A 23,351-nucleotide genomic window follows, 5' to 3' on the forward strand; every position below is an offset into this window, starting at 1 on the left:
TTCAGAGCAAAGAGCAGCCAAGTGTAAGAACCGTGCTTTCATAGACCATGATGACAATGTGAGGAAGGGTTCTGGTCCAGTGACAGGCGGGGTAGGGCAGGCTTGGGGGTCAGCTTTGGGGTAGGTAAGAGGTCCCTTTGAGAGTCCAAAGGCCTGTGGAGCAGAGGGCTTATGATCATCTCCCTTAACCCCCAAGGCTGCCGGCCCTCCGCCACGCTGCTGTGAAACTGCTCTTCCCGAGTCAGCACATGTGCAGGAGCAGGTTTCCTGTCAAGGTCAGTCCTGAAGGAGAGGGGCAGGAATCAAAGGGCCTCAGAAGGAAACACAAGGACTCTTCCTTACCTCGAGGTGGGCCTGTTTCCTGCCCATGTGGGTTTGAAGTGTGAGGCGGGTGGGCACAGAGCAGGACACAAAGCATCAGCAGTTCTTCCTTCTGTGGGTGCCTTAGCTCCAAGACGACTCTCGCCACCCTGTCCTCTGGGGCTGATGCAGACCACTGTGTCCCGCAGACTCACTTCATCCAACCGGCTCCATGCCGAGGTCATTCAATAGCGCTTCACACACAGGTCCAGGGCTTAGATGTTATTCCCCCCTTTTTACAGATGAAGAAAAGGAGACAGAACTACAAGACCAAAGCTCTGTTGCCTTGATGGTACCAGGCAATTAGTAATTCACGAACTAGTCACCTGGGCGTAAGGTATATGACTTTCAATGACTGTTGAATTCTTCCAGTTCAACTGAAATGTAGTGACATGGTGCTTGGAGCGGAGGAGATGAAGGTGAACGAGGCAGATCCTTTTCCTCAGGAGCTCCCTGCAAAGGAAGGAGACGGACATGTCAGTCATTAATTAGAATGCTGCCATTAGATGTGTTAGTTGTATCAATATATGCTGTTCTAAAATGTAAAATCTGTATTTTAAAATTACAAAAGAAATCCAGTACTGGATATGGAGAGCAATCAGTGAGCATCACAGTTTTCCTCATCCACCCCGATCCCTAAGCCGGACGATTTCATTAGCTAGAGGCAGCGCTGAGAGCAGGTTGGTGTATGACTGCTGCAGTGGTATCTCATGGGCTTTTAATTAGGATTTCCCTGATTGCTAATGATGTTGATCATTTTTCTGTGTGCTTATTTGCCATCTATATATGCATCTCTGGTGAACTGTCTCAACTCTTTTGTACATATAAAATAATTGAGTTTTTTTTTCTTGTTGAATTTTGAAGGCTTTTTTTTTTAAAGTTTGCAGAATACAAGTTACTTATCACATATGTGATTGAAACTATTTCTCCCAGTCTATAGTTTGTATTTTAATTTTAACAATGTTTTTCATAGATCAAGGTTTTAAATTTTGATATAGAGAAAATATTGGCAAATTATATTTTATGTACACTTTGGTGTCATAGGTCAGAAGCCCAATATTATGAAAACTGGTCTCATATTTCAAAAGTTTTATATTTTTCCATTTTACATGACTTATTTTCAGTTAATTTTTGTATAACGTAGGAGGTTTTAGTTTAGGATTCATTTTGTTTTTGCATGTGGAGGTCCAATTGTTCCAATATCATTTGCAGAAAAGACCAACTTTCTTCACTCGATTGTTGGAAGGTATGTTCTTGATATGAGTTGGTATAACATCAGTAATAATTTGTTAAAAGAAATAATTTGGAAATTGTTCCCTTGACAGGAGTTCAACCAGCAGGCAGGCCAGCCAACTGCCCATGTCTCCTCCCCCTGGCCAGGCTGGTCAAACCCCACCCATGCACAAATTCATTCACCGGGCCTCTAATACATACATACGTACACACACACACACACACACACACACACACACACTCTGAGTGGCCAGATTATTATGCATTCAGAGGTCATATTCTGGCCACGCAGTGTATATTATCTATATTATAAAAGGCTAGTGACAGGAATGCTGGAAAGACCAAACAACCGGTCACCATAAAGTGCATGGAACACCTCTCAGTCCCTCCCCCGCAGCCCACAGGCTCTGGTCGCAGCAAGGCTGGTGGCCTGTAGACAGGTGGGATGGGGGGCGGGTGGGCACAGCAAGATGGGCACGGGGAGGAAAGTGCAGAGAGGCGAGTGCAGCGAGGTGCACACTGGCCACACGATGTCACGCACTAGGCCTCTAGTGTAGTATATAATATACCATGTTAGCTTTTTTCCCTATGTGGTATCATCTGAGATCATTTAGAAAGGCTAACTCCCTTCCTTTGTCTTGCTCCTCTTAGCAACTATCATGATCCTGATCTTATTCCATCACAGACTCCCTTCTTTGGTTTGCTCTTTCTCAGTGGATTGTCACTTTAAGCTATTCTTGGTTTCCATGCAAGCAAATTGCCTTCTCTGTTGCAAGGTGAAGATCAGGACCCGGGAGTTAAAGAAGTTGTTTGATTCTGTCTTGAAGGATGCAGACATTTGGTTGTCAGAGTGAGTGTGCATGTCTTTGGGAACTGTAAGGGCAGCTGGGAAGTTGGCAGATGACTAAATCAGGAGAAGAGCCCAGAAAGAGAAGGTGGCTTGGCTCCACCTACAGCTTCCTCTCACATCTACTACATATTCTGAACCTGGATGAACATGGTATGATTAGAGAGAACCCCTCTCCCAAGTAAAATGGGCAGGAAAGCTTTGAAGGCAGCAGTGTAAGGCTTGGGGGAACTTCATTTCCAGACATTTCCCAACTCTCTGTCTTGTACCCTTTTCAGCTTTTTGGTTGCCTCTCCTCTCCTCAATGTCTTTCCTTCCTGCCCCAGTTGCTATCAAGCTCCAGGATTCTCTAGGAACCATCCTGCCAGATTTGTAAATATTCCAAATTCCCTCACGTTAAATATTCCTCCCCCCCACCCCATTTATACGGCTACCCTGGGGTGACGGAAAGGGTTCGGGAGAGAAATTGGCACTTGACAGCTGGCTTTGCCACCATCCTTTGTGTGACCATTGACCAGCCTCTTTCCGATGGCCTCCATTTGCCCTCTATAAAGTGTGAGACTTGTACCGAGCAATCTCTAAGAACCTTCCCAGTTTCAGTAGTCCCTGATTTGATGGTACCATGCTTCCTCCTGTCCCACCTCACAGAATGGAATAAGGGTACATGTGAGCTTTGTTAGTACATTTAGTAAGTTCCCACTGTGTGGACCTTCTATTTCCTTGAAATAAAAAGTTTCCAGCCAACTGACTGAAATGAATTCTAACTAGAACATGTGTTATTTATCCTGGATGGAAAATTTCTGGTGTTCGAAGGTGGGGAGAGGATGCCATTTCCTCCAGCAGACAGACAGTCCTAGTTGGCTGGGAGGCGGGGATGGGAAATGGGCATGTTCTCTGGGCAAACTGGCTTGGCACAACTCCTGGGCGAGAACAGTTTGTTGCTAAAGACACAGCCTATTCACATCACGGATGTCCCTGTTTAACTCCAAACTCCTAACTATACAATCAGAAGTTAAGCAACTTCCTTTAGTTATTTCCAATCTTGCGCGTTTTGGTATCATCTTGTTAATTACCCAGTATCTTCTTGGAAGGAAACTTGAGGATGAAGTTATTGCTCAGAGAGTTATTACATACATAAAAGGACCAGGGAGAACAACCACAACAACATAAAGATGGAAGTTTTGGAAGCATGCCTGGGGACTGGGTTTCTTCAGGGGAGACAAGAAGGCAGAGAAGATGCCAAAAATATTCTAACAGAGGATTGACATACAGAAATGGCGCCCGTGGTTCTTAGGATCCAATAAAAAGAAATTAATGCCAACTTTAGGATAAAATTAAGAAAGAATATTCTAGAAGGGAGTCCTATTAAATACTTATTTATTTTCAAAACCTTAGTATGTGTTTGGGGGAAGACTTTTCTGACTATCTCCTCATAGCCCTTTCTCTTTGCCTGGGTAACTCCAACTCTCCTTCAGGCCAGATGTCACTTCTCAGGGAGACTCACCTGACCCACAAACCCTTTACCAACTTCTACCAAGTCGGATTAAATTCACCATTGTGTTATTCCATAGCACTTTGTAATTCTCTCTCATGGTACCTATTATGGTTCCAGTGTTATATTTACTTATGTGCTTAGTTTTACATGTGTGTCTTTAGCATGTGCCTGTAAGCTACATGAAGGATAAGATCATATTTGTTTTATTCAGTGCTGTGACTCCAGAGCCATGTGCGGTACCTATCACATGGGAGGTTGTTAATAGACCTGCTTAGTAAAGGGATGAAAGTACATATAAATGACTTAATGAGAGGTTTTTTTTTTTTGTGTGTGTGTGTTTTTCTTCTTTTTGTTTTTTAATTAAAGAGAATTTTCCCTTTTGAACAGTATAAGCCAGTGGTCAGCAAACCATGGCTCATGGGCCACATGCAGCTCTTTGGCCCCTTGAGTGTGGCTCAGTGTTAGAACCACTTCTTCAAAATAGACTCACCCAGGCCAAAAACCGACTTCTGTGCATGGGCCACGAAGTTTCAATCACTCTGTAAGTGTGTGCCCGAACTTGGTATTTTGTGGAAGAGCCACACTCAAGGGGCCAAACGTGGCTCGCAAGCCACGGTTTGCTGACCACTGGTATAAGCAAACAACTAAACTGAATCCAAATAATCCAACCCAATATTTGGGGGTTTCTTTGCTTTGTTGGCTCATTACTTAGGGTTTTGGTTCCAGAATACTTTTGGCTAAGAACCTTTCAGTTTATTGCCCAACCCTGGATTTCAAAAATACTTTTGGTCAAGCTAGTGCTCATTGGGTAGTGCCCATTTAAAATATTTAAAATGTAAAGTATCTACTGCTATCATAAAGGTGGAGTGACCAAGCACAGCCTTGAAAAAAGTTTAAACACAGTCAAAGCAGACTTCCAAGAAACCATACAGACAGTTGTTCTGAAGACCTGTGACCTTATTCCAAACACACAGCACTGAAACTCCACACAACACTGCAATTCTCAGGCGATAAGAAGCACAATGAAATAGCCTCACTGTGCGATATTTAACTTGCTTTTTCCTCTTAGCCTGCCAGCACTTTGAAGAGCAGGAAGCTGGGTTCATCAGAGCTTGACTACCTGAACTTTAATGTGGGAGGAGAAGGCTGATTGCAATAAGCACGTTGTGCTAGTGAAATGTATTTTTATTGATGTTTATATTCATCCTTTTGTGTGCTTCATCTGTAAAAAAAAGGTAATTAAAAGTGATGACCTTGGGAGCTTTATATGTTGTTATTTAAGCAGATCATTTTTTCCCTAAAGCAGTGGTTGGCAAACTCATTAGTCAACAGAGCCAAATATCAACAGTACAATGACTGAAATTTCTTTTGAGAGCCAAATTTTTTAAACTTAAACTATATAGGTAGTACATTGTTATTAACTTTATTAGGGTACTCCTAAGCTGGCCTTTGCTAAAAATTCAAGGGGCCAAAGAGCCGCATGTGGCTCGCGAGCCACAGTTTGCCGACCACTGTCCTAAAGGAAAGCAATGTGAAGTCCAAATGTAAAAAAGAGATGGAGGGTGAGCCGCTCAGTGAGCATGTGGGTGTCCGGAACCTGCTTTTCATTTCACCTCCACCATTCTAAAACACTGTTTAGAAAATGAGAAATAACTCCTTGAATCAGTTTAAAAAACATGGCCCTGTCTCTAATTTCTAATTCGATTTAGTTTTAATGTATGGGCGGTGATTTAGGGCCACAAGGGCTTATAGTACTATTTTTAAAGAAAAATATTTTTGTGTCTTCGTTAACAGGCCATTACTCAAAGCAAATTGAGTACAAGGAAATATAAATGCAAATACAGGATTTAAACACTATTTTGAATGCACGACAATGTGATTTAGTAAGAAAATGTTACTGTAAGGATTAGATGCTGATCACAAAAGAAATACAATGAACAAAATGGCATTTTAGGATATTGTTATGCCTAGATTGTGGTGAGCAATCATTTGTTAACTTGGCAGATGCTATGCCACCATGGCAAGCATTTCCTTGTGAAAGACACATCGCATGTAAAGTATTGGAGAGTGTTTACAGGATCATTACTAAGGAAAAATAGTATGAATCCCCAAAACATGTACGATGTTTGAAATTTAGTATGATCTTACTTTTACTTATAGCAAACTCTTAGCCTTGATGATAGACATGAAAATTGAACTAATCAATGACTTTGATCAGAACCCTTCAGACTATGGCTGTGATGAAACAAGTCAGTGAGACTGGAGAGAATAAAGCTGTCATTTAAAAAAGGCATTAGGTATGAGCCCAGGTGGGATCAGTCATTTGGCAATTATTAGGAAAATGTCCCCAAGACGAGATTTGTTATATGGCACCCGCCATGCAATTGCAGTCATAGAACTCTTTCAAGAAGCCACAGGCCATAGCTGCACCCAATGCAATAGGGCCTCTATTCCCCTGTTTCTTTAAGAGGTGAAATGTGGCCACCCTCCTTATTAACCCATGTTTTAAAATTTTTTCCAACATTGTGGAATGACATCACATTTCTTATTATTAGTCCAAAGAAAAGAGAAAAAGAAAATGCATTATTTGAATGCAATCCAAGGACATTTGGAGAGGATGCAGGAATAAATGTTGAGAGACATATATTTCTATGGCTCTTGATTTCCTTCCAAGTGTGTCTTAAAAAAAATTTATATATATATATATATATATATATATATATATATATATATATATATATATAATTTCAGAGAGGAAGGGAGAGGGAGAGGGAGAAAGAGATAGAAACATCAATGGTGAGAGAGAATTATTGATCAGCTGCCTTCTGCATGTCTCCTACTGGGGATTGAGCCTTGACTGGAATCGAACCTGGGGTTCTTTCAGACTGTAGGCCAATGCTCTATCCACTGAGGCAAACCAGTTAGGGCCAAGAGTGCATTTTTAAGTGATGGGCAATGATCTTTACATTTTTACATTTAATTTTATGTGTAGGTAATATTACAATGGTTCAAAAGCCAGCATACATATGCATACAAGTGAAAAGCCTCCCTCCCATCATTGTCCCCCAGCTGCCCAGTTCTCAAAAGGATCACCCTTGTTCTTAGTTTTATGTATCACCTTCCAGAAATTATTTAGACATATCAAGTACAAATACGGATTCTTATTTTAGGAAAACTAAGTTGATGATTTTTAAGATCTCTCCCAGGAATCTGGTAAGGGTTTCTTCTCATATTCACAGCAATATACAAAACCTTTTTGTTATTTTATTGTAAATGGCATTACGAAGGACAGAGGACTCACTGTAGAAGAGGACTTCCTATAACTGGCATAAAGGTAATGAAGTATTGTCAAATTCATACTCTTGGATGCATAACTTTCCTATCCCAGGAAGTAAAAGGAGAGAACTAGGAGGAGCACGAGGAAAACGAAACCAGATCAATATCTAGAAACAATTGACAGATGACGTGAGGTTGTCTCTTCAAATCAACGGCTTGTTCTATTATTTCCTAAAGTCATTAAGTAATCCATGGCCAGTGCCAATGCAGTTCAATGAGTTCAGAGCAGATCCCTTGGTTTTGGCAAGTCACTCAGTTGGCCCTGGAAATGGGGCTGGTAAAATCCGGGCTGAGAAAATCCCAGTATTTCCTTCCTCTCGATGACTCTCTGGGAGCACACCTGGAATGAGTGAGTGTAGGAGATGAGGTGGTGCACCCACGGAGGCAGGGCCAGATGTGCATGTGGAAAAGGAGCTATGCTCTGGCGTTATCTGGGGAGGCTGTGATTCTGCTGAGTGTCCTAGCTCATTCTCTCTTGCAACATTTTTCTTCTCATAACCTCTGTTCTCTTTCTCAGGATCTTAATGTTATCAATTTGGTTGAAAAGCAGGCGAGGTGCTTCAGAGTCAGGCTTGGAATCCTACCCATTCTGCTCAAGGTTTCCTTCCTCAATCCCATGTATTGAGTTAACAGGACAAGAAAAGAAGAGTAGCCTCTAACTCTCACTTACATTAATATTTAACTTTTATAAATTCTTCCTAATTAATCAGATAAAAATGAACTCTTGGTAGATCCATCCTCAAAACCTCATTATATACATCAAACATTGGCAATTGCCATGAAAAAAACAAATCATTTGAGGACTTCATGGCAGGCACAATGCTTGGCATAAGTTGGCATTCAAAAAAGATCTGAAAGATGAATTCCAGTGAGCTCAAATGCTCACCAACCATTCATCACCTTTCTATGATATTTTGTAAAAACTGTAACATTTGCTTTTCCCCCTATAAACTTATTAATTACCAAACCAGTCTTTTGAATATGGGCAACCAAGTCCATTTAGATTTAGGAGAGCATTTAATTTTTTTTTTCCCTGAGAGGAAGGGAGAGGGAAAGAGAGAAACATGATGAAAGAGAATCATTGATTGGCTGCCTCTTGCATACCCTCTACCAGGGATTGAGCCTGCAACCTGGGCATGTGCCCTTGAACAGAATTGTACATGGGACCCTTTAGTCCACAGCTGGTGTTCTATCCACTGAGCAAAACTGGCTACGGCAGCATTTTCATTTTTAACTTCATTATCCTAGAAGTGAGAGCTAAGTGAATAGGTAGACATGGGTCAGACAGGTCTGGAGTAAAATTTTTCCATTCATCCACCCACCAATCCATCCATCTAACAAATGCATCTAAGTTATCTATATGTTGAGACTAAGCAGGATGTTCCTGTATAAATCAATGTGAACAAAACAGCTTCAATCCTCGTCTTTTTGAAGTTTACAATCTAGGGGAAGAGAAAATAAATAAAATATTCACACATTATGATAAACTTTATGAAACAAACAAAAAACTGAATTAGAAGCTAATGGGATGAGAATGGGAAGATATTATAGATAAGGCAGATAGAGAAGCCATCTATGAGAAAGGCACTTGAGCTGAGCCCCAAAGGATGGCATAAGTCAGTCATGCAGAGTGCAGAATAGTATTCTAGGCACAGGAATCAGCATGTACAAAGACTTCGAGGCAGGAAGGGGTATGGTGTATCCAAGAACTGAAAGACATCAGATTTGAATTTCAGCTCTGACTTCAACAGCTGGAAAAGATTGAATAAGCTACTCAACATTTTTAAGGTTTTATTTCTTTATACTTAAAAATAAGGTAATAGTACTTTTTTCACAGGGTTGAGAAAATTTAATGAGTATTTGATGAGCTAACATGTACCTTACTTGAATCACTTTACAGGGTACACAAAGATCTCTGAGTCTCAAGTTGGTCCTCATAATCCATGTGCTTGACCTCCTATTCAGTAGTTTTGGGAATTAACCATCACTGGAGCTAGAGAACATCCTCCATTCCTGGTATTTCCATGTTCAGCAAGCGGGGTGGGGGGATGGGGGGGTGGGGGGGTGGGGGGGGTGGCCTGGCCTGGTGCCACCTGCTCGCTGGCCCCACCCCATTGACTGGCTGTTCTGCTATTTGGTTGATTTGCATATTAGGCTTTTATTATATAGGATAAGTTCTTTGGTTTATCTCTTTTCATCCCCCCAACGCACATCGAGGTTATATCAGTCTTTGGAACAGATTCACATGGCTTCTTTTAGGGCTTTGTAAGCAGCAGTTTATCCTTTGGGCCATGTTAGTAACCTCTGTCTTACATTATGCTCCCTCTTCTAGGCACAGTGGATGGTGCCATGGACCTGATCTTGATCAATTCCCTACCTCTTGTGTCTGATGCTGAAACATCCCTCACCTGCATCGCCTCTGGATGGCGCCCCCATGAGCCCCTCACCATAGGAAGAGACTTTGAAGCCTTAATGAACCAGCACCAGGATCCACTGGAAGTTACTCAAGATGTGACCAGAGAAGGGGCTAAAAACGTCCTTTGGAAGAGAGAAAAGGCCAGTAAAATCAATGGTGCTTACTTCTGTGAAGGGCGAGTTCGAGGAGAGGCAATCAAGATACGCACCATGAAGATGCGCCAACAAGGTAAGATGTCCCTTAGTTGTGGCACATAAGGCCCATTGAGACACACACACACACACACACACACACACACACACCTTTGGTGTTGGCAGCTGCTCACTCAGGGGCTAGTATGAGCTGCGTAGGCATAGCTTTAAGACCTTGTCTGCCTAGAGACATTGCTATCTCTACCATACCAAGCATTAGAGAGAAATGAGACTATCCAGGCCAACTTCCTCACATTCAGCCCCATTCACTAGACATTGTGCATAAGATGAAGTGAAATATATGTTCTAAAAAGGGATTCACAGCCCTATGGAAAAATGAACATGTTACATGTATGTAATGTAAAAGTCATAGCAATGAGGACAGCTGTGCACTGCCAGACTGTTGGCTATTTTGAGCTTTCTCATTGACTTTTTTATTTGATTCTTTATTTATTTTTGCCTTTTCTTAAACATTCTTAACAGAAGCTAATGATTTCAGGGGAGAAATATGGTAGAGATAAAAAACTAAAATGGACGAAAACAGTTTGGCTTAGTGGATAGAGCATCGATCTGTAGACTGAGGGGTCCTGGGTTCGATTCTGGTCAAGGGCATGTGCATTGGTTGCGGGCACATACCTGGTGGGGGGGGGTGCAGGAGGCAGCTGGTCGATGTTTCTCTCTCACCGATGTTTCTAGCTCTCTTTCCCTCTCCCTTCCTCTCTGTAAAAAAAAAAAAAAAATCAATAAAATATATATTTAAAAAAAAACTTAACTGGTAACATCTATCAAAACGGAACCTAGTTGGTTATGGGAGTGTCAGTTATCTACTGCCACAGGAATACTGTGCAACACAACCACAGACCACAGAGGCATGCAACCATAGGCACTTATCGCTTGTGGGTGTGACTAAGTGGCTCTGCTGATCTTGTCTGGGTTTTCTCGCACGTAAGGATGTTGTGTGGCTGGTAGCTCATTAGGCTGGCCTTGGTTGGGCCAGCTTGACTCTGTTCCACATGCGCATGACCCTAGGTATGGTCTCATGGACATGGCAAAAATGCAAGAGAACAAGTGGAAACACTTGAGACTTCTTGAAACCCAGTGTTAGTATTATTCATTCTCATTTCTGCCTCATTTTATTGTCCAAAGCAAGTATAATAGCTGAGCCTAAATCAGATAGGAGGGCACTACCGGGTGACGTGGTGAAGAGTGTGGTTACAGGGAGGGATGAAGCACTGGGCCTTTTTTGCAGGCTGCCATTCTTAGAAAGAGATGAGGACTTAATTTTAGAAGTGGAGCACCTGGGCCCAGCTCGAAGCACACCAAGACTTTGAAGGAGCATATTGAGAGCCTTCTGCAAGGCTCTCCTAGCACAATGGTCAGTAGACTAAGGGGCCAAAGAGCCGCATGTGGCTTTCAAGCTGTAGTTTGCCAACCACTGTCCTAATAGAAGTGGGTCCTAAGCTCAGTCTTTAGGGAAGACCACACCTGGATGGCAGTTGGGAGGAGATGCTGCTGTAATGATTCTGTTCTGCCCTGAGGCTCCCAGGACCAGATAGGCAGCTGGACTTCTGCATTTCTAACAAGGTCCCAGGTGAGAAGCTTCTCCTGGCCGAGTCCACACCTTGAAGGGTAGAGTAGGAGCCCAGCTGGGGTTCACCTGATAACATTGCTTTGAATTTTGCTAAGGGTGGTAATTAAAAGATTCTAAGGTCAAAAGTGCTAAAACCGCTATTCATTACAAATGAAGGAAAAGGTTTCTTAGCAAAACTGTTGTGCTCCCCTTTGACTGACACCAGGGCGAGTGGGAAAAGAGCATGGCAGACATTCCCAGGAACGCAGCTCCCTGTGAGGGAAGAGAGGTTGAACAAAGGGATGTGAGGTGTGCCAAAGCTAGCAAGGTGAAAAGTCACCTCTATTATGTTTCACATGTGACATTTGGGATTCCACTGGATAAAGAATTATGTCCTTCTGCTGATCTGTGCACATTCTGGGTGAAGAGAATCTGAGACGGTACCCTAATGGATTCACAGGAATGAAATGTGAAGTGCCCCCCGGCCCTTTCTGGGTATCCCGGGATTGTCCTTGCCAGTGTGTAAATAAGGACCGGTAGAGCATGTTAGACCAGAACAGTGGGAGTCAAAGCCCGACTGCAATGGTCCCTCCACAGAGAGTCCAGGTCAGCACAGAGAAAGGAGAGGGCAAAGTCACTAAATGAGGCACCAGCAGGCTTAGATTGTGAGAACCAGGTGAGAGAAGATGGCTTGTGGATTCATCTTCACCTGAGTGTTAATTCATTCTCCAACTCTTCCTAGCTGTGTGGCCTGATTTTCTATAATCTGTGGAATAGGCATAATATCTTCAAAATTGTCTTTTAAGTTTTAAATAAGATGGTATAGGCAAAAAGCTAGTTCCATGAGTGCACTTAAAATGAGATATGATGCCCTAGCCGGTGTGGCTCAGTGGCTAGAGTGTTGGTCTATGGACTGAAGGGTCCCAGGTTCAATTCCAGTCAAGGGACAGGCCCAGGTTGTGGGCTCGATCCCCAGTAGGAAGCATGCAGGAGGCAGCCGATCAATGATTCTCTCACATTATTGATGTTTCTATCTCTCTGTCCTTCTCCCTCTCTAAAATCAATAAAAATATAATTTAAAAAATTTAAAAATAAGATATGAGTTGCACAGTGGATGTGTCCTAAAAAGCTGTGTAAGGGAGACATTGCGGAATACTTTACATAGTGATGACAGCAGTCTGTAAATGGTGGAAATGGATTTGATGCCCAGTAATTGGGTTTCAGAGCCGGTATTTCTGGCCACTGCACTACCCTTTGTGTATCACTCTCAGTGTCCACCTCTCTCTCCCTCATCCTGGGCACTTGTTTTATGAAGTACTACCACTTCAATGGAAATCCTACAGAGCAACGCAGGGCACAGCGAAGAGGTACAGGAGCGGAAGTCACCATATGTGGGTTTGAGCTCAGCTCTGCAACAGAATTATATGACCCAGGGCAAGTTACTTAATTGAAATCATAGTTTCCCCATTTGAAAAAAAAAAAATGATAGAGACTGAACCACATACACTCAAGAGTCAAATGAGATCATTAGTGTTATCTGGCTCACAGCAAATGTTCAATAATTATCATTATGGCTCTGTGGGATAAGCAGTAATTTAGTGGGGCTATTAATATTCCCACTTAATTGTGATTTTCATATAATCTACTTAACATAATTGTGGAGATCTATCTAAAATAGAAAAATAGGTAGTACTTTCCTATATTTTAGTAATAACAGCTCAGGCCATTGAACTGATTCTGTTTCTTTTGCTGACCATCCAACGGCTGAAATATGGTGTGAGCAAAGGGATGTCCTTCATAGTGAATCAGGAAAACCTCCAAAACTGTCTTTGTTGCACTCTCAGTTCCCTGGAACAACATCGTGGGAACCGCGAAGTGCCTGCCCAGGGGCATAGCCGGATAGCATCAACACTGCCTCAGTCCTGCATGCTGCTGACTCCTGCATCTGGGAGGAAGTGGAAAATCCATTTGAGATGTGCCAAAACATGGCTTAAATTGGCTCTCGCACTCCAAATGGCCAGCCTGTTTTTATCAATGGCCTCATCCAAAAAAGTGAAACGCAGTTTATTCAGACCTTGCTGGAGATTTCATTTGGGAGTGGGGAGGTAGATCTGACATTAGAGACATTTTCACATCCAAACATCTGTTTGGGTGTTCCATCGGAAGAAGCAGGTGATTTTTCTTCCTATTTTCATTTGAGAAAAAGCTGGATTTAAGGACATCAGACTTTCCACACGTAATTTGTGAAGTGGAAAGAGGTGAGCCATTTTTATCTAAATAACACAAATGAACATGTTGAAAGCATGAGGGAAGTAGGAAAATTTGAAATCAGATTCACTCATTAATTCTTTCATTCCACAGGTGTTCTTTGGCCTTTATTTGTGCCACACATGGGAGATGCAATGGTGCTAACACTTCCCAAGTTCTTCCTACTTATATACATTACTGTGCAATCTAGTCTTTTCCAAATGCTTATCTCCTGAGGACTATTATGATCCCATATTAAAAGAGGAGGTCTGTAGCTATTGTAATTTAGGTACACTCGCACACCTGGTTCCCATTGTTGGAGCTGGGATGGTTGACACAGGCCTGACTCCAGAGGCCAGACCCGGCCCACCTCGTGCTGCCTTCCAATGGACCTGCCCTCCTGGAGCTCAGGCTAATAGGGGCAATACCATAGCAGTTCACTGGGATCCCAGGGGTTGTGTAAAGCCCCTGGAAAAAGTGACAGCTAAGTGAAGACTGAGCCCCGGCCAGTGTGGCTCAGTTGGTTGGAGCATTGTGCCATGCCCTGAAAGGTCGAGAGTTTGATTCCCTGTCAAGGCACATACCTAGGTTGTAGGCTGCATCCCCAGTCAGGGCTTGAGCAGGAGACAACTGATTGCAGTTTCACTCTCACATTGATATTTCTCTCACTCTCACTCACTCTTTCTTCTCCCTTTGTCTCTCTAAAACAAATTAAAAAATTAAAATAAAATAAATGAAGACTGAATGAGAAGGAGTCGGTGAGACATAGGGGAAATGAAGTAGCAGAGAGAAAGAAGGAAATTCACAACTTAGACGTGAATGATCACATGGTCTGTTTGAAGAACTTCATATATTTTAGAATGAAGGCTGGCCCGGATGCAGGCCTGGATATGATGAGGCCGGAGAGCTGGTGTTGGGGAACAAATGTGGACATCTGGAAATTGTGTGTTAACTTTCACACTCAAAGATAGGAGGCCCTGAGTAAGGGACTTAGTTACCCTTAGTTACCCAACTCTGTCTCCCACATTGGTAAATTGGATATCCTGTTTGCACAGGGCTTTGTGAAGTTATACAAAACTAGAGGCCCAGCACACTGCCTGCTGCTGGCCAGGACCTTCCTTCTCCTGGCTGCCTGCCATCAGCAGGGGCCTCCCTTCCTGTGATTGGCCAGCTGGCCCCGCCCCCTGTTCAAACTCCAGTTGAAGGGACAATTTGCATATTAGGCTTTTATTATGTAAGATAATAATGAACATAAAAGTACATCTTATTATTCCAAGTCCTTATCATTAAAGAACACAACAGAAATTTTCCTCAATTATTTTTCATCCTTGAGAAACATTTTTGTTACTCCATCTATTTTTCTTCTCCAGCCCTAAAAGGAACAGTGAATTGTTTTTTAGTTAAGTTCTTCCCATTAAGGAGCTCATCCCAGTGAACCTGAGTAGCTCCTCCTCTTGTCCAGGCCTCAGCAGTCTCCTTTAAGACAAGGTACTGGGACCTGAAGCCTTTTGAGTACTAACCTCTGAAAGGTCTCTTCCATGAACTTTCTGTGTGGTCTTGGACAGGTTACATAACCTCTGTGTATCTTAATCTCTTTATTTGTAAAAGTAGGATCATTGTAATAGCTATCTCACAGAGATATTAGGAAAATTCAAGTCCTCAGCACAGTGCCTGGTGGCAGTAGGCACTGTTCAAAGGTGTTCATCGTTTTCATGACTCAGTCAAGGCCCACGACATTATGGCAAAGCTGGGCTCCTGGGTCATCAGCCTGGAGATGTGGGTGCAGGAGGCGACAGGCTGGGCAGCCGGGACTCCGGCGTGGCTGTGTTCCTACCTGAGGGAACAGGGAGCTCAGAGAGCACAAGGTATGGAATAATAGCCACAGCGTGGGGAGAGAGAGAAGCTGCCTTGGGGTGGAGTGTAGCGGGAAGTCTTGGTTCCTTTTCAGAAACAATGCTGGGCGAGAACTCCCATGGTCAGCTAAACAGGCAGGGGCAGAAACTATAAACAAACAACATGGAGTGGTCGGAAAAATTATCCTGGGAGCCCAGGAGCTTGTGGCAGAGAGCGAGTCACACACTCCAGGACTGCGGGAGGAAGCGCCTTGTCAGTGTGAGCACGCCCTCCAGAGCCCCACTGCCCCCAGGCCCCACTGCCCCCAGGCCTGCTGCCCTCCTACACGGCTGGTTCAGGTTGGTTCATGTCAGTCAAGTTGAGAAAGGCACCACTCAAGACCATATTACAGAAGTTGGCACAGCAGTGCTGCCGTTGATTTGTTTGGGAAGGATACTGACTTTTAAGCACTGGGGACTTGGCATATATCACTTAATATTCCCAGCAACCGTTGAAGGTAAATATTTTTACTTTCAAACTATGGATGAGGGCACTGTCGTGTTCAGAGCTTAAGTAGGTTGCTCACAGAGGCCCAGTGAGTGGCAGAGGGTAGTCTCAAGCCAGGACTGTCTTACGCCAGGGCTCACAGGCCTTTTGACCTACACCAGTGGTCGGCAAACTGCAGCTCGCTAGCCACATGCTGCTCTTTGGCCCCTTGAGTATGGCTTTTCCACAAAATACCACGGCCTGGGCGAGTCTATTTTGAAGAAGTGGGATTAGGAGAAGTTTAAGTTTAAAAAATTGGGCTCTTAAAAGAAATTTCAATCATTGTACTGTTGATTTTTGGCTCTGTTGACTGAGTTTGCCAACACTGGTACAGCATTCTCCTGTCTGCACCAAGGCATCTATGGTGGAGTCTGGCTGGGCACTGTGCCTTGGTCAGCAGGCACAACAAGCAGACAGACCTGAAGCCCGGACGCCGAGTGTGTGTCAAAGGCATCCTCTGCCTTCACAGGGCAGCTCTCTGAGCTCTTAATCAGCTTCTCAAGCTGTCCATCTAAAAGCCAGTCTGTGGGGATTCAGATATTCAGTAGAGGGTGTTTTGCACTGATTTCTAATTTAGATGGAATCTAGCCAGAGAATTTAAGTCTTCATTATTTACAGAGATGTGCTTTGTGGCTTCATAGCGGGCAGTATGCTTCACAATAGCCTATATTCAGATAGCTACGTACAGGGGTCCATGAATATCCAACAGACCTTAAATCGTGTTATTCCAATCTTTATTTGTCCTCAGTGACTTTGAGTCCATTTGATTCATCAAATTTTGAACATTTCTACAATGCTTTTGGAGTTGGCACTTTCTTTGTTTAATTGTCAGTTTTTGTTTCCTGGTTTTGAAGTTCTGCTATTGGGGGCACATACAAATTCAGGGTTATTTAACCCACCTGGTGGATTGTGTCTTTTTCTCATCTCATAAAGACCATCTTGATCCCTAAAATTTTGTTTTGTCTTCAGAATAGATTTTTTCTTCAGATAAAAATATTGCAATATCAAGCTTCTTTTAGTTATTAGTGCAGTATATGTTATTCTGTCCCTTTATTCTCAGTTTTATGTCATTACACTAAATGTGTAATTCATGGAAAGAGCACATAGTTACATATTTATATCTATTACAACACATTTATTTATTCTGAGGATCTCTGGCTTTTCACATCTTACTATGTCTTTTTTGTATGCCATGATTTTTCTTTGTGATTTTTCCTCCTTTTATGTCCCTGTTTGCTTCCATTCTCTCTGCCCTCAGTATTTAAGAAAGTTATAGATGTTCTGTTTCTCTTCTTTTAGTGGTTATTCTTACATTTTCTATGTTGGCCTACTTTCCATGTCAGTTATATCTCAATAAGGCTGAAACTTTAAAAAGTGGCTTAATTTAAAGTCTAGAGTGATTTCCCTCTTATTCTGTAGTTGTGGTTCTCTGTAGATTATGGTTTACGTTAAAGGAACTCAGGAACTGTTGTAGCTGGGAGACTGCGACAAGATTTTGTTCACACATCTTGTCCCATACATCAAGGAGCTCATGCAATACTTTGTTCCAAGCTTAACACAGAGACAGATGTTCCCAAAATTATTTTATGAGCCAAATCCACAATAACTTCTCCAGTTTCATCTTAATACTCCAGTCCCATGATATGTCATCTCATATATATCTAACTAAAGGGTAGAAGGCAAGATGTTGGGTCTTTGTCTTATTCTTCAATATTCCAATATTTACACCATTCATAGTAAGTGCTCCATTGTACTGAATCCACTTGAGAAATGCTTGAGGCATTCTAAAGCAATGAAAATCTCTCAAAAGAGTTCTATTTGGATCATGAATAAAGACATCCCGACATTTAATGAAGTGATTTTGCTTAATGTCTAATCATGAGGTTTTCAAAATATATGTATTATAGTAAAACTGTGCCTTTTATTTGTAGTAATTTTCAGTAACTCTTGATATTCTTTCTACATGGGTATGTTCATTTTCAGTAGTTTAATGACATCTTCTTAAAATAGCAATTCTTATTTTTTGTAAGGATATAGCTAATTCTAGTTTTGTAAATAAAAAAGGAACAAGTCCTCCCCACCCCCAATAAAAAGAGCAATGAGAATCATTTGAAGCAGGGGTCCTCAAACTTTTTAAAGTGGGGGCCAGATCACGGTCCCTCAGAGAGCTGGAGGGCCGGACTATATGAACTACTAATTCCTACTGTAACACCTCGGCTGTGCTCACTGCCCAAAAAACCTGGCAGGCCGGATCAGACTCCTCTGCGGGCCGCATGTGGCCCGCGGGCCGTAGTTTGAAGACGCCTGATTTGAAGCAACAACAATCTGAAAGGACCCAGAGAAAAGCCATTTATCTGGCCATTCGTATTCTAGTCCACTTAGAGGAAACTTGCTAAGGATTGCAGGAGGGCAGGTTCATCGTTAATATCAGGTTTTAGTTTAGTAATAGATATTAATCAATACAAAGTCCTCACCTCCCTAGCTAGTTACATGGAAAAATGTACATATGTATGTTGTATGTATATACTTATATTTTTACAGAGGAAATAACCATTCCTTTCATCAAATTCTTTGAAAATGATATTACCTTAAGAAAGCCACCAGCTACCACTGTTTTAATACCATGAAAACCAGCTGACAGCTGCCCAGTGCCAGCCCTCACCGTCTGAAGTTCAAATGGTGGAGAAAATATGCAACCTCATTTTCTCCTTTGTTTTTTCTCTCTCTTTTAAAAGCTTCCTTCCTACCATCTACTTTAACTATGACCGTGGACAGGGGAGACAATGTGAACATATCTTTCAAAAAGATGTTGATTAAAGAAGAAGACGCAGTGATTTACAAGAATGGTGAGTCTGTGCTTTGCTTCCTTTCAGCTCCATGGTGTGAGACACAGCTAGCACACTGCACATTGGGTCATTATCTTATTGCAGTCTTAGGAGCAGATGCTGGAAGTAAAGCTAATATGAAGCAAGCTAACCAAATTATATGATAGAAGCTCTCTTAGAAGATGTGTTTCGTGGCTCAATCAAGTAAATTCAAGATTCATAGACATATATGAATATACAGTATGAATTATAAATGTACAATAAACCCCATCGTGATGTGACAAGTGGGGTTCCAGATTCTGCCATATAAAATATTTGCTTGTTGATTGCAAAGTTAATAAAATGCTCAGCATGAGCCTGGAGAGCCACTGGCAATTGTCCTGGGGGCCTTACCTGTGCAACCCAAATCCATTTCTGCCCAGCTATGGTTTGGCACCACTTGGTGGCGAAGACCTGGTCTAGCTGTAATATCACTGGGGCTTATTCTGAGTTCTGTGGATGGATAAGACTTCCAGATTAAAGTAGTGATTCTAGGTATCTTCTGGTTAATTGATTAGTTGCCATTTCCCACCCAGATTTGCCTGCTTACCTCTATCTGCAGCAGGTAAGAACTTTAGCTTCCCCACATCTTCCTGTGTTTGGCAGTAGATTCCATAGGCTAATAAGCTATCTGTTCTATCACCATACCTTTCTCTACTGTTGGGAGTGCATTGAGCTCAGCCTTGTCATTCTTCTCCCACACTCAGTATGTTGGCTAGAGCACATTTTCTAATGGGTTATGGAAGGCCAATCAAATAGAGGAGCCCGACAAGGAAAGGAGTGTTTGAGTGTGAACCTTTATTCTCTTCCCTTCTCCTTTATCAGGTTCCTTCATCCACTCAGTGCCCAGGCATGAAGTACCTGATATTTTAGAAGTGCATCTGCCTCACGCTCAGCCCCAGGACGCTGGAGTGTACTCGGCCAGGTACATCGGAGGAAACCTCTTCACCTCAGCCTTCACCAGGCTGATAGTCCGGAGTAAGTGATTGAGAGGCCACTGTCTGTGATGGTATAATTGTTAGGATTTTTATTTGCAAGTAAACTGACTCTGGTACCTAAACCAAAACCAGGGGTTGGTTGGAAGTATACTATATGGACTCAGAAAATGGATGGAAAAGCCAGCAAGCAACTTTTCAGAATAGTTAGGCTCCTGGGAAGATGTGGGCTCAGCACCTGTGGGGAAGAGAGGACTTTCTCTCTAGGGTCCCACCGACCATTTCCCTAACAAATTCAGTGACGTTTCTTTTACTTCCAAGTTTTGAATTCCCACGATAAAGAATAAAATTGGTATCACATATGTCAGATGTCTATTTGACTAGATCAGTGGTTGGCAAACCATGGCTCGCGAGCTACATGTGGCTCTTTGGCCCCTTGAGTGTGGCTCTTCACAAAATACCACCGCCTGGGTGAGTCTGTTTTGGAGAAGTGGCATTAGAAGAAGTTTAAGTTTAAAAAATTTGGCTCTCAAAAGAAATTTCAATCATTGTACTGTTGATATTTGGCTCTGTTGACTAATGAGTTTGCTGACCACTGGCCTAGACCAACAAGATGTAGACAAAGGTAGAGCCACATAATCAGGTACAAGCACTGGGACCTCATGCTTGAATAGCTGCACCACTCCCATACAAAGGGGGATCTGTGACCTGGGCAGTCTCCTGAGAGGTATCCTCAGCGGGGTGAGGTGGGCCTGCTGGGTTGCTCTAGGATCTGGTTAAACATCAAGTCTCCTAAAAATCCTACAATTTCCAGATCACTTCACTCTCAAGTGTGATTTCTATTTTCAAGTTTGAAAAATGTAAGAGTTAGGGAACTAGTGAAAACCACCCTTCACCCAATTATAGTCAAAGTGGGAAGTAACCATCATCAATAGTTTTTACATAAAATTGATTAGTAGAAAACAACAAATTGGCCCTGAATTTTCCCCAGCTATGGCAGGTATTCATGATATTCCACACTGCGGGCGGATCATGAGCATTCTCGTGTTTTCATATTACATAGTTAATATGAAATTAAATACCCATTGCATTTTGAAGTTATTTATTACATGTTCTTACAAACTAATATCTTTTTAAAGTATACTTTGTAAAATGATTTTTTTTGTACTCGTTCAGTAGAAAGTTACCTGGCCACTGGGTAAATCTAGCAATAAAACTACAGGTGTGCAATGTGTTAAGTACTCAGGCTTCGGGTCTAAGAACTTGGGATGCTTTGTCATTTCTCTAATAATTGGGATCTCTAACTCATGAAGAGTATTTTGCTTTGTATGAAATTTATTCACTCATTCAGCAATTAGTGTTGACTTTGTGTCAGGCATTGTATTGGTGTTGAGAACACAAACATCATAAGATGAGCCACTGTTCCTTAGATAATTCCCAAATACAGTGGCTACATACATAAATAAGCAGATATTGCAATATAATAGACTTATGAAAAGTGTGGTTCATCTAGTTTGTGCAGGTGAATCCTTTTTACTCCACTACACTCGTGGAGAGTCTGAATGGCAAGGACACAATTTAGGTTCATTTCTTGGATGGTTTCTCTCCAGTCTGATATAGAACCATGCATCTCGGTGCTCAGAGTCTGAGTTAAATGGGCAAATTTTCCAGCAATATCAGAAACATCAGATTTTGATACAAGGTAAAAAGTTTAAAGCTTTTAAAAAAAATGACTCAGCACAGACTAGAATTTAAAATTCACCTGAACTTTTAAGATAAGGCAAAAGACTTCAAGTGCATTTTGACCTTCAAGTTGTCTCTTCCTCAGATCGCTGGGAGCACATGTTTATTCTCTTTGGTTCTTAGGGAGGAGTTCAATGAACCCGTTTTAGAATCACTGCCAATATCTAAATTCCTAAGAAATGTGAGTTTGGATACAATCATCCCATTTAAAAGTATTTTCCCCCCAGGATGACCTCTCTGACGTTTAGGCATTTGAAGGCGTTTGTCCACTTCTCCTGACTGTAGGGTGTCTCTCCAGGATGACTGAAGCCTAGGAAGAGTCAGTGCTCAGAGACTGTTTTGTAAAAATCACACTGCTTATGTGTATAGGGTTTATTTTTAGTATAAATTCTCTCCCAGACAAAAGATTCCTCACAAGCATTAAGTTTACAGGATTTCTCTCTGTATGCTATGAATCCGTGGTTTCCTAAAATACAAAACCATGAGGCTTGTGAAGAAAATAACAAAGCCTAATTGCATACTCATTGCTTATCAGCAAACTCTTCTCCTGACTGCTCCATCCCCAATCATTCCCTCCAGCTTCATTCTCTCCTCCTTCCCAGGATTCTATATAAAACTAGAGACATTAGTTTAATGGGACAGGAAGCCTATTTTCATTTCCACATTTTCCCATCATTAGTCTTCACTGTCCACATAGCCTGTGGTCAGACTCTTAAGAAATTGCTAATTGTGCAGAATAATTTTTCCCTTTCTAAATACTAAGGCATGTAAATATTAGCTTTGAGACATTTTGTAGCTCTGTCTAGTAAGTAGAAGCCTGAAGGAAAAGGTCTGTGTTGATGGTCTTCCTGATTATTTTAGAGAAAATACTGATAACCAGGAATTCTTGCCAAAGAAATTACAAGGTTACATTGGCTATAGGCATAGGTCCAAGCTTCACTATCATGAAAATAACATTCAGGGAGCAAGAGCACAGAAGAAAAATTAAATAAAATTTAATTATTTAATAAAATAAAAATTTAAATTCAACAACCCCCCTAGATTTTTTTTATGTATCCTTAGACCTAATTAACAAACTAAAGTCACTAAGAAATATGAATCCAGAAACATCTTAACATCCTTGTACTTTACGTTTGTGTATCTTGTTTCACTTTTTATATTTTCTGCCTGAAAAATAGGTGGATATTACTAGCATCTTTGGTCATATCCCTTGTCCATATTATACCAGAGGTTCTCAAACTCTGGCTATATCAGAATCATCTGGAAGACTTGTGAAGCCTTGATCGCTAGACCACCACCACAGTTTTCCATCTGGAGGTCATGGGTTGGGAGTCTGAGATTTGCATGACTAACAATCTCAGGTGATGGAGATACTGCTGATTACGGACCACACTTTTGGAAATCACTGTTCCACGCTCTAACCCACACCTGCAGCTCTGCCAGCACATGGTGCTCTCTTCTTGTCCGAGCCTTCACCTGGAACACACTCAACAATCATATCTCCCTGCTACTTAGATCAAGCATGTCAAACTTGCAGCCCATGGGCCGCATGCCTCCTTTCTTTGGCCTCTGTTCGCCTTTGAGTTTGACATGCTTGACTTAGGTGGGCCTGCAGATTCCGCTCACATAACCACCTCCTCTGGGAAGCCTTCCTCTGTGTCCTCTTCCATCCCCATGACAGGATTAGGTAATTTTTGTCTTTTGTTCCTATAATTTTCTGTTAGCATATCTGTTT

The 23,351-nt window shown here is 42.0% G+C and overlaps 1 protein-coding gene across 2 annotated transcripts in view; it reads left to right on the forward strand.

The window, feature by feature from the left end:
* The window catches only part of TEK (TEK receptor tyrosine kinase), a 110,402-nt gene that overhangs the window by 32,498 nt on the left and 54,553 nt on the right, over positions 1-23,351 (forward strand). For both annotated transcript variants that reach the window (XM_036434208.2, XM_036434207.2), the window contains exons 2-4: positions 9,604-9,915; positions 18,810-18,920; positions 19,764-19,916. In XM_036434208.2, the coding sequence (XP_036290101.1) occupies positions 9,604-9,915; positions 18,810-18,920; positions 19,764-19,916 (576 nt within the window). The remainder of the gene's footprint in view (positions 1-9,603; positions 9,916-18,809; positions 18,921-19,763; positions 19,917-23,351) is intronic.

Source organism: Pipistrellus kuhlii, unplaced genomic scaffold (assembly GCF_014108245.1).
Source record: "Pipistrellus kuhlii isolate mPipKuh1 unplaced genomic scaffold, mPipKuh1.p scaffold_m20_p_12, whole genome shotgun sequence".
Classification (NCBI taxonomy): domain Eukaryota; kingdom Metazoa; phylum Chordata; class Mammalia; order Chiroptera; family Vespertilionidae; genus Pipistrellus; species Pipistrellus kuhlii.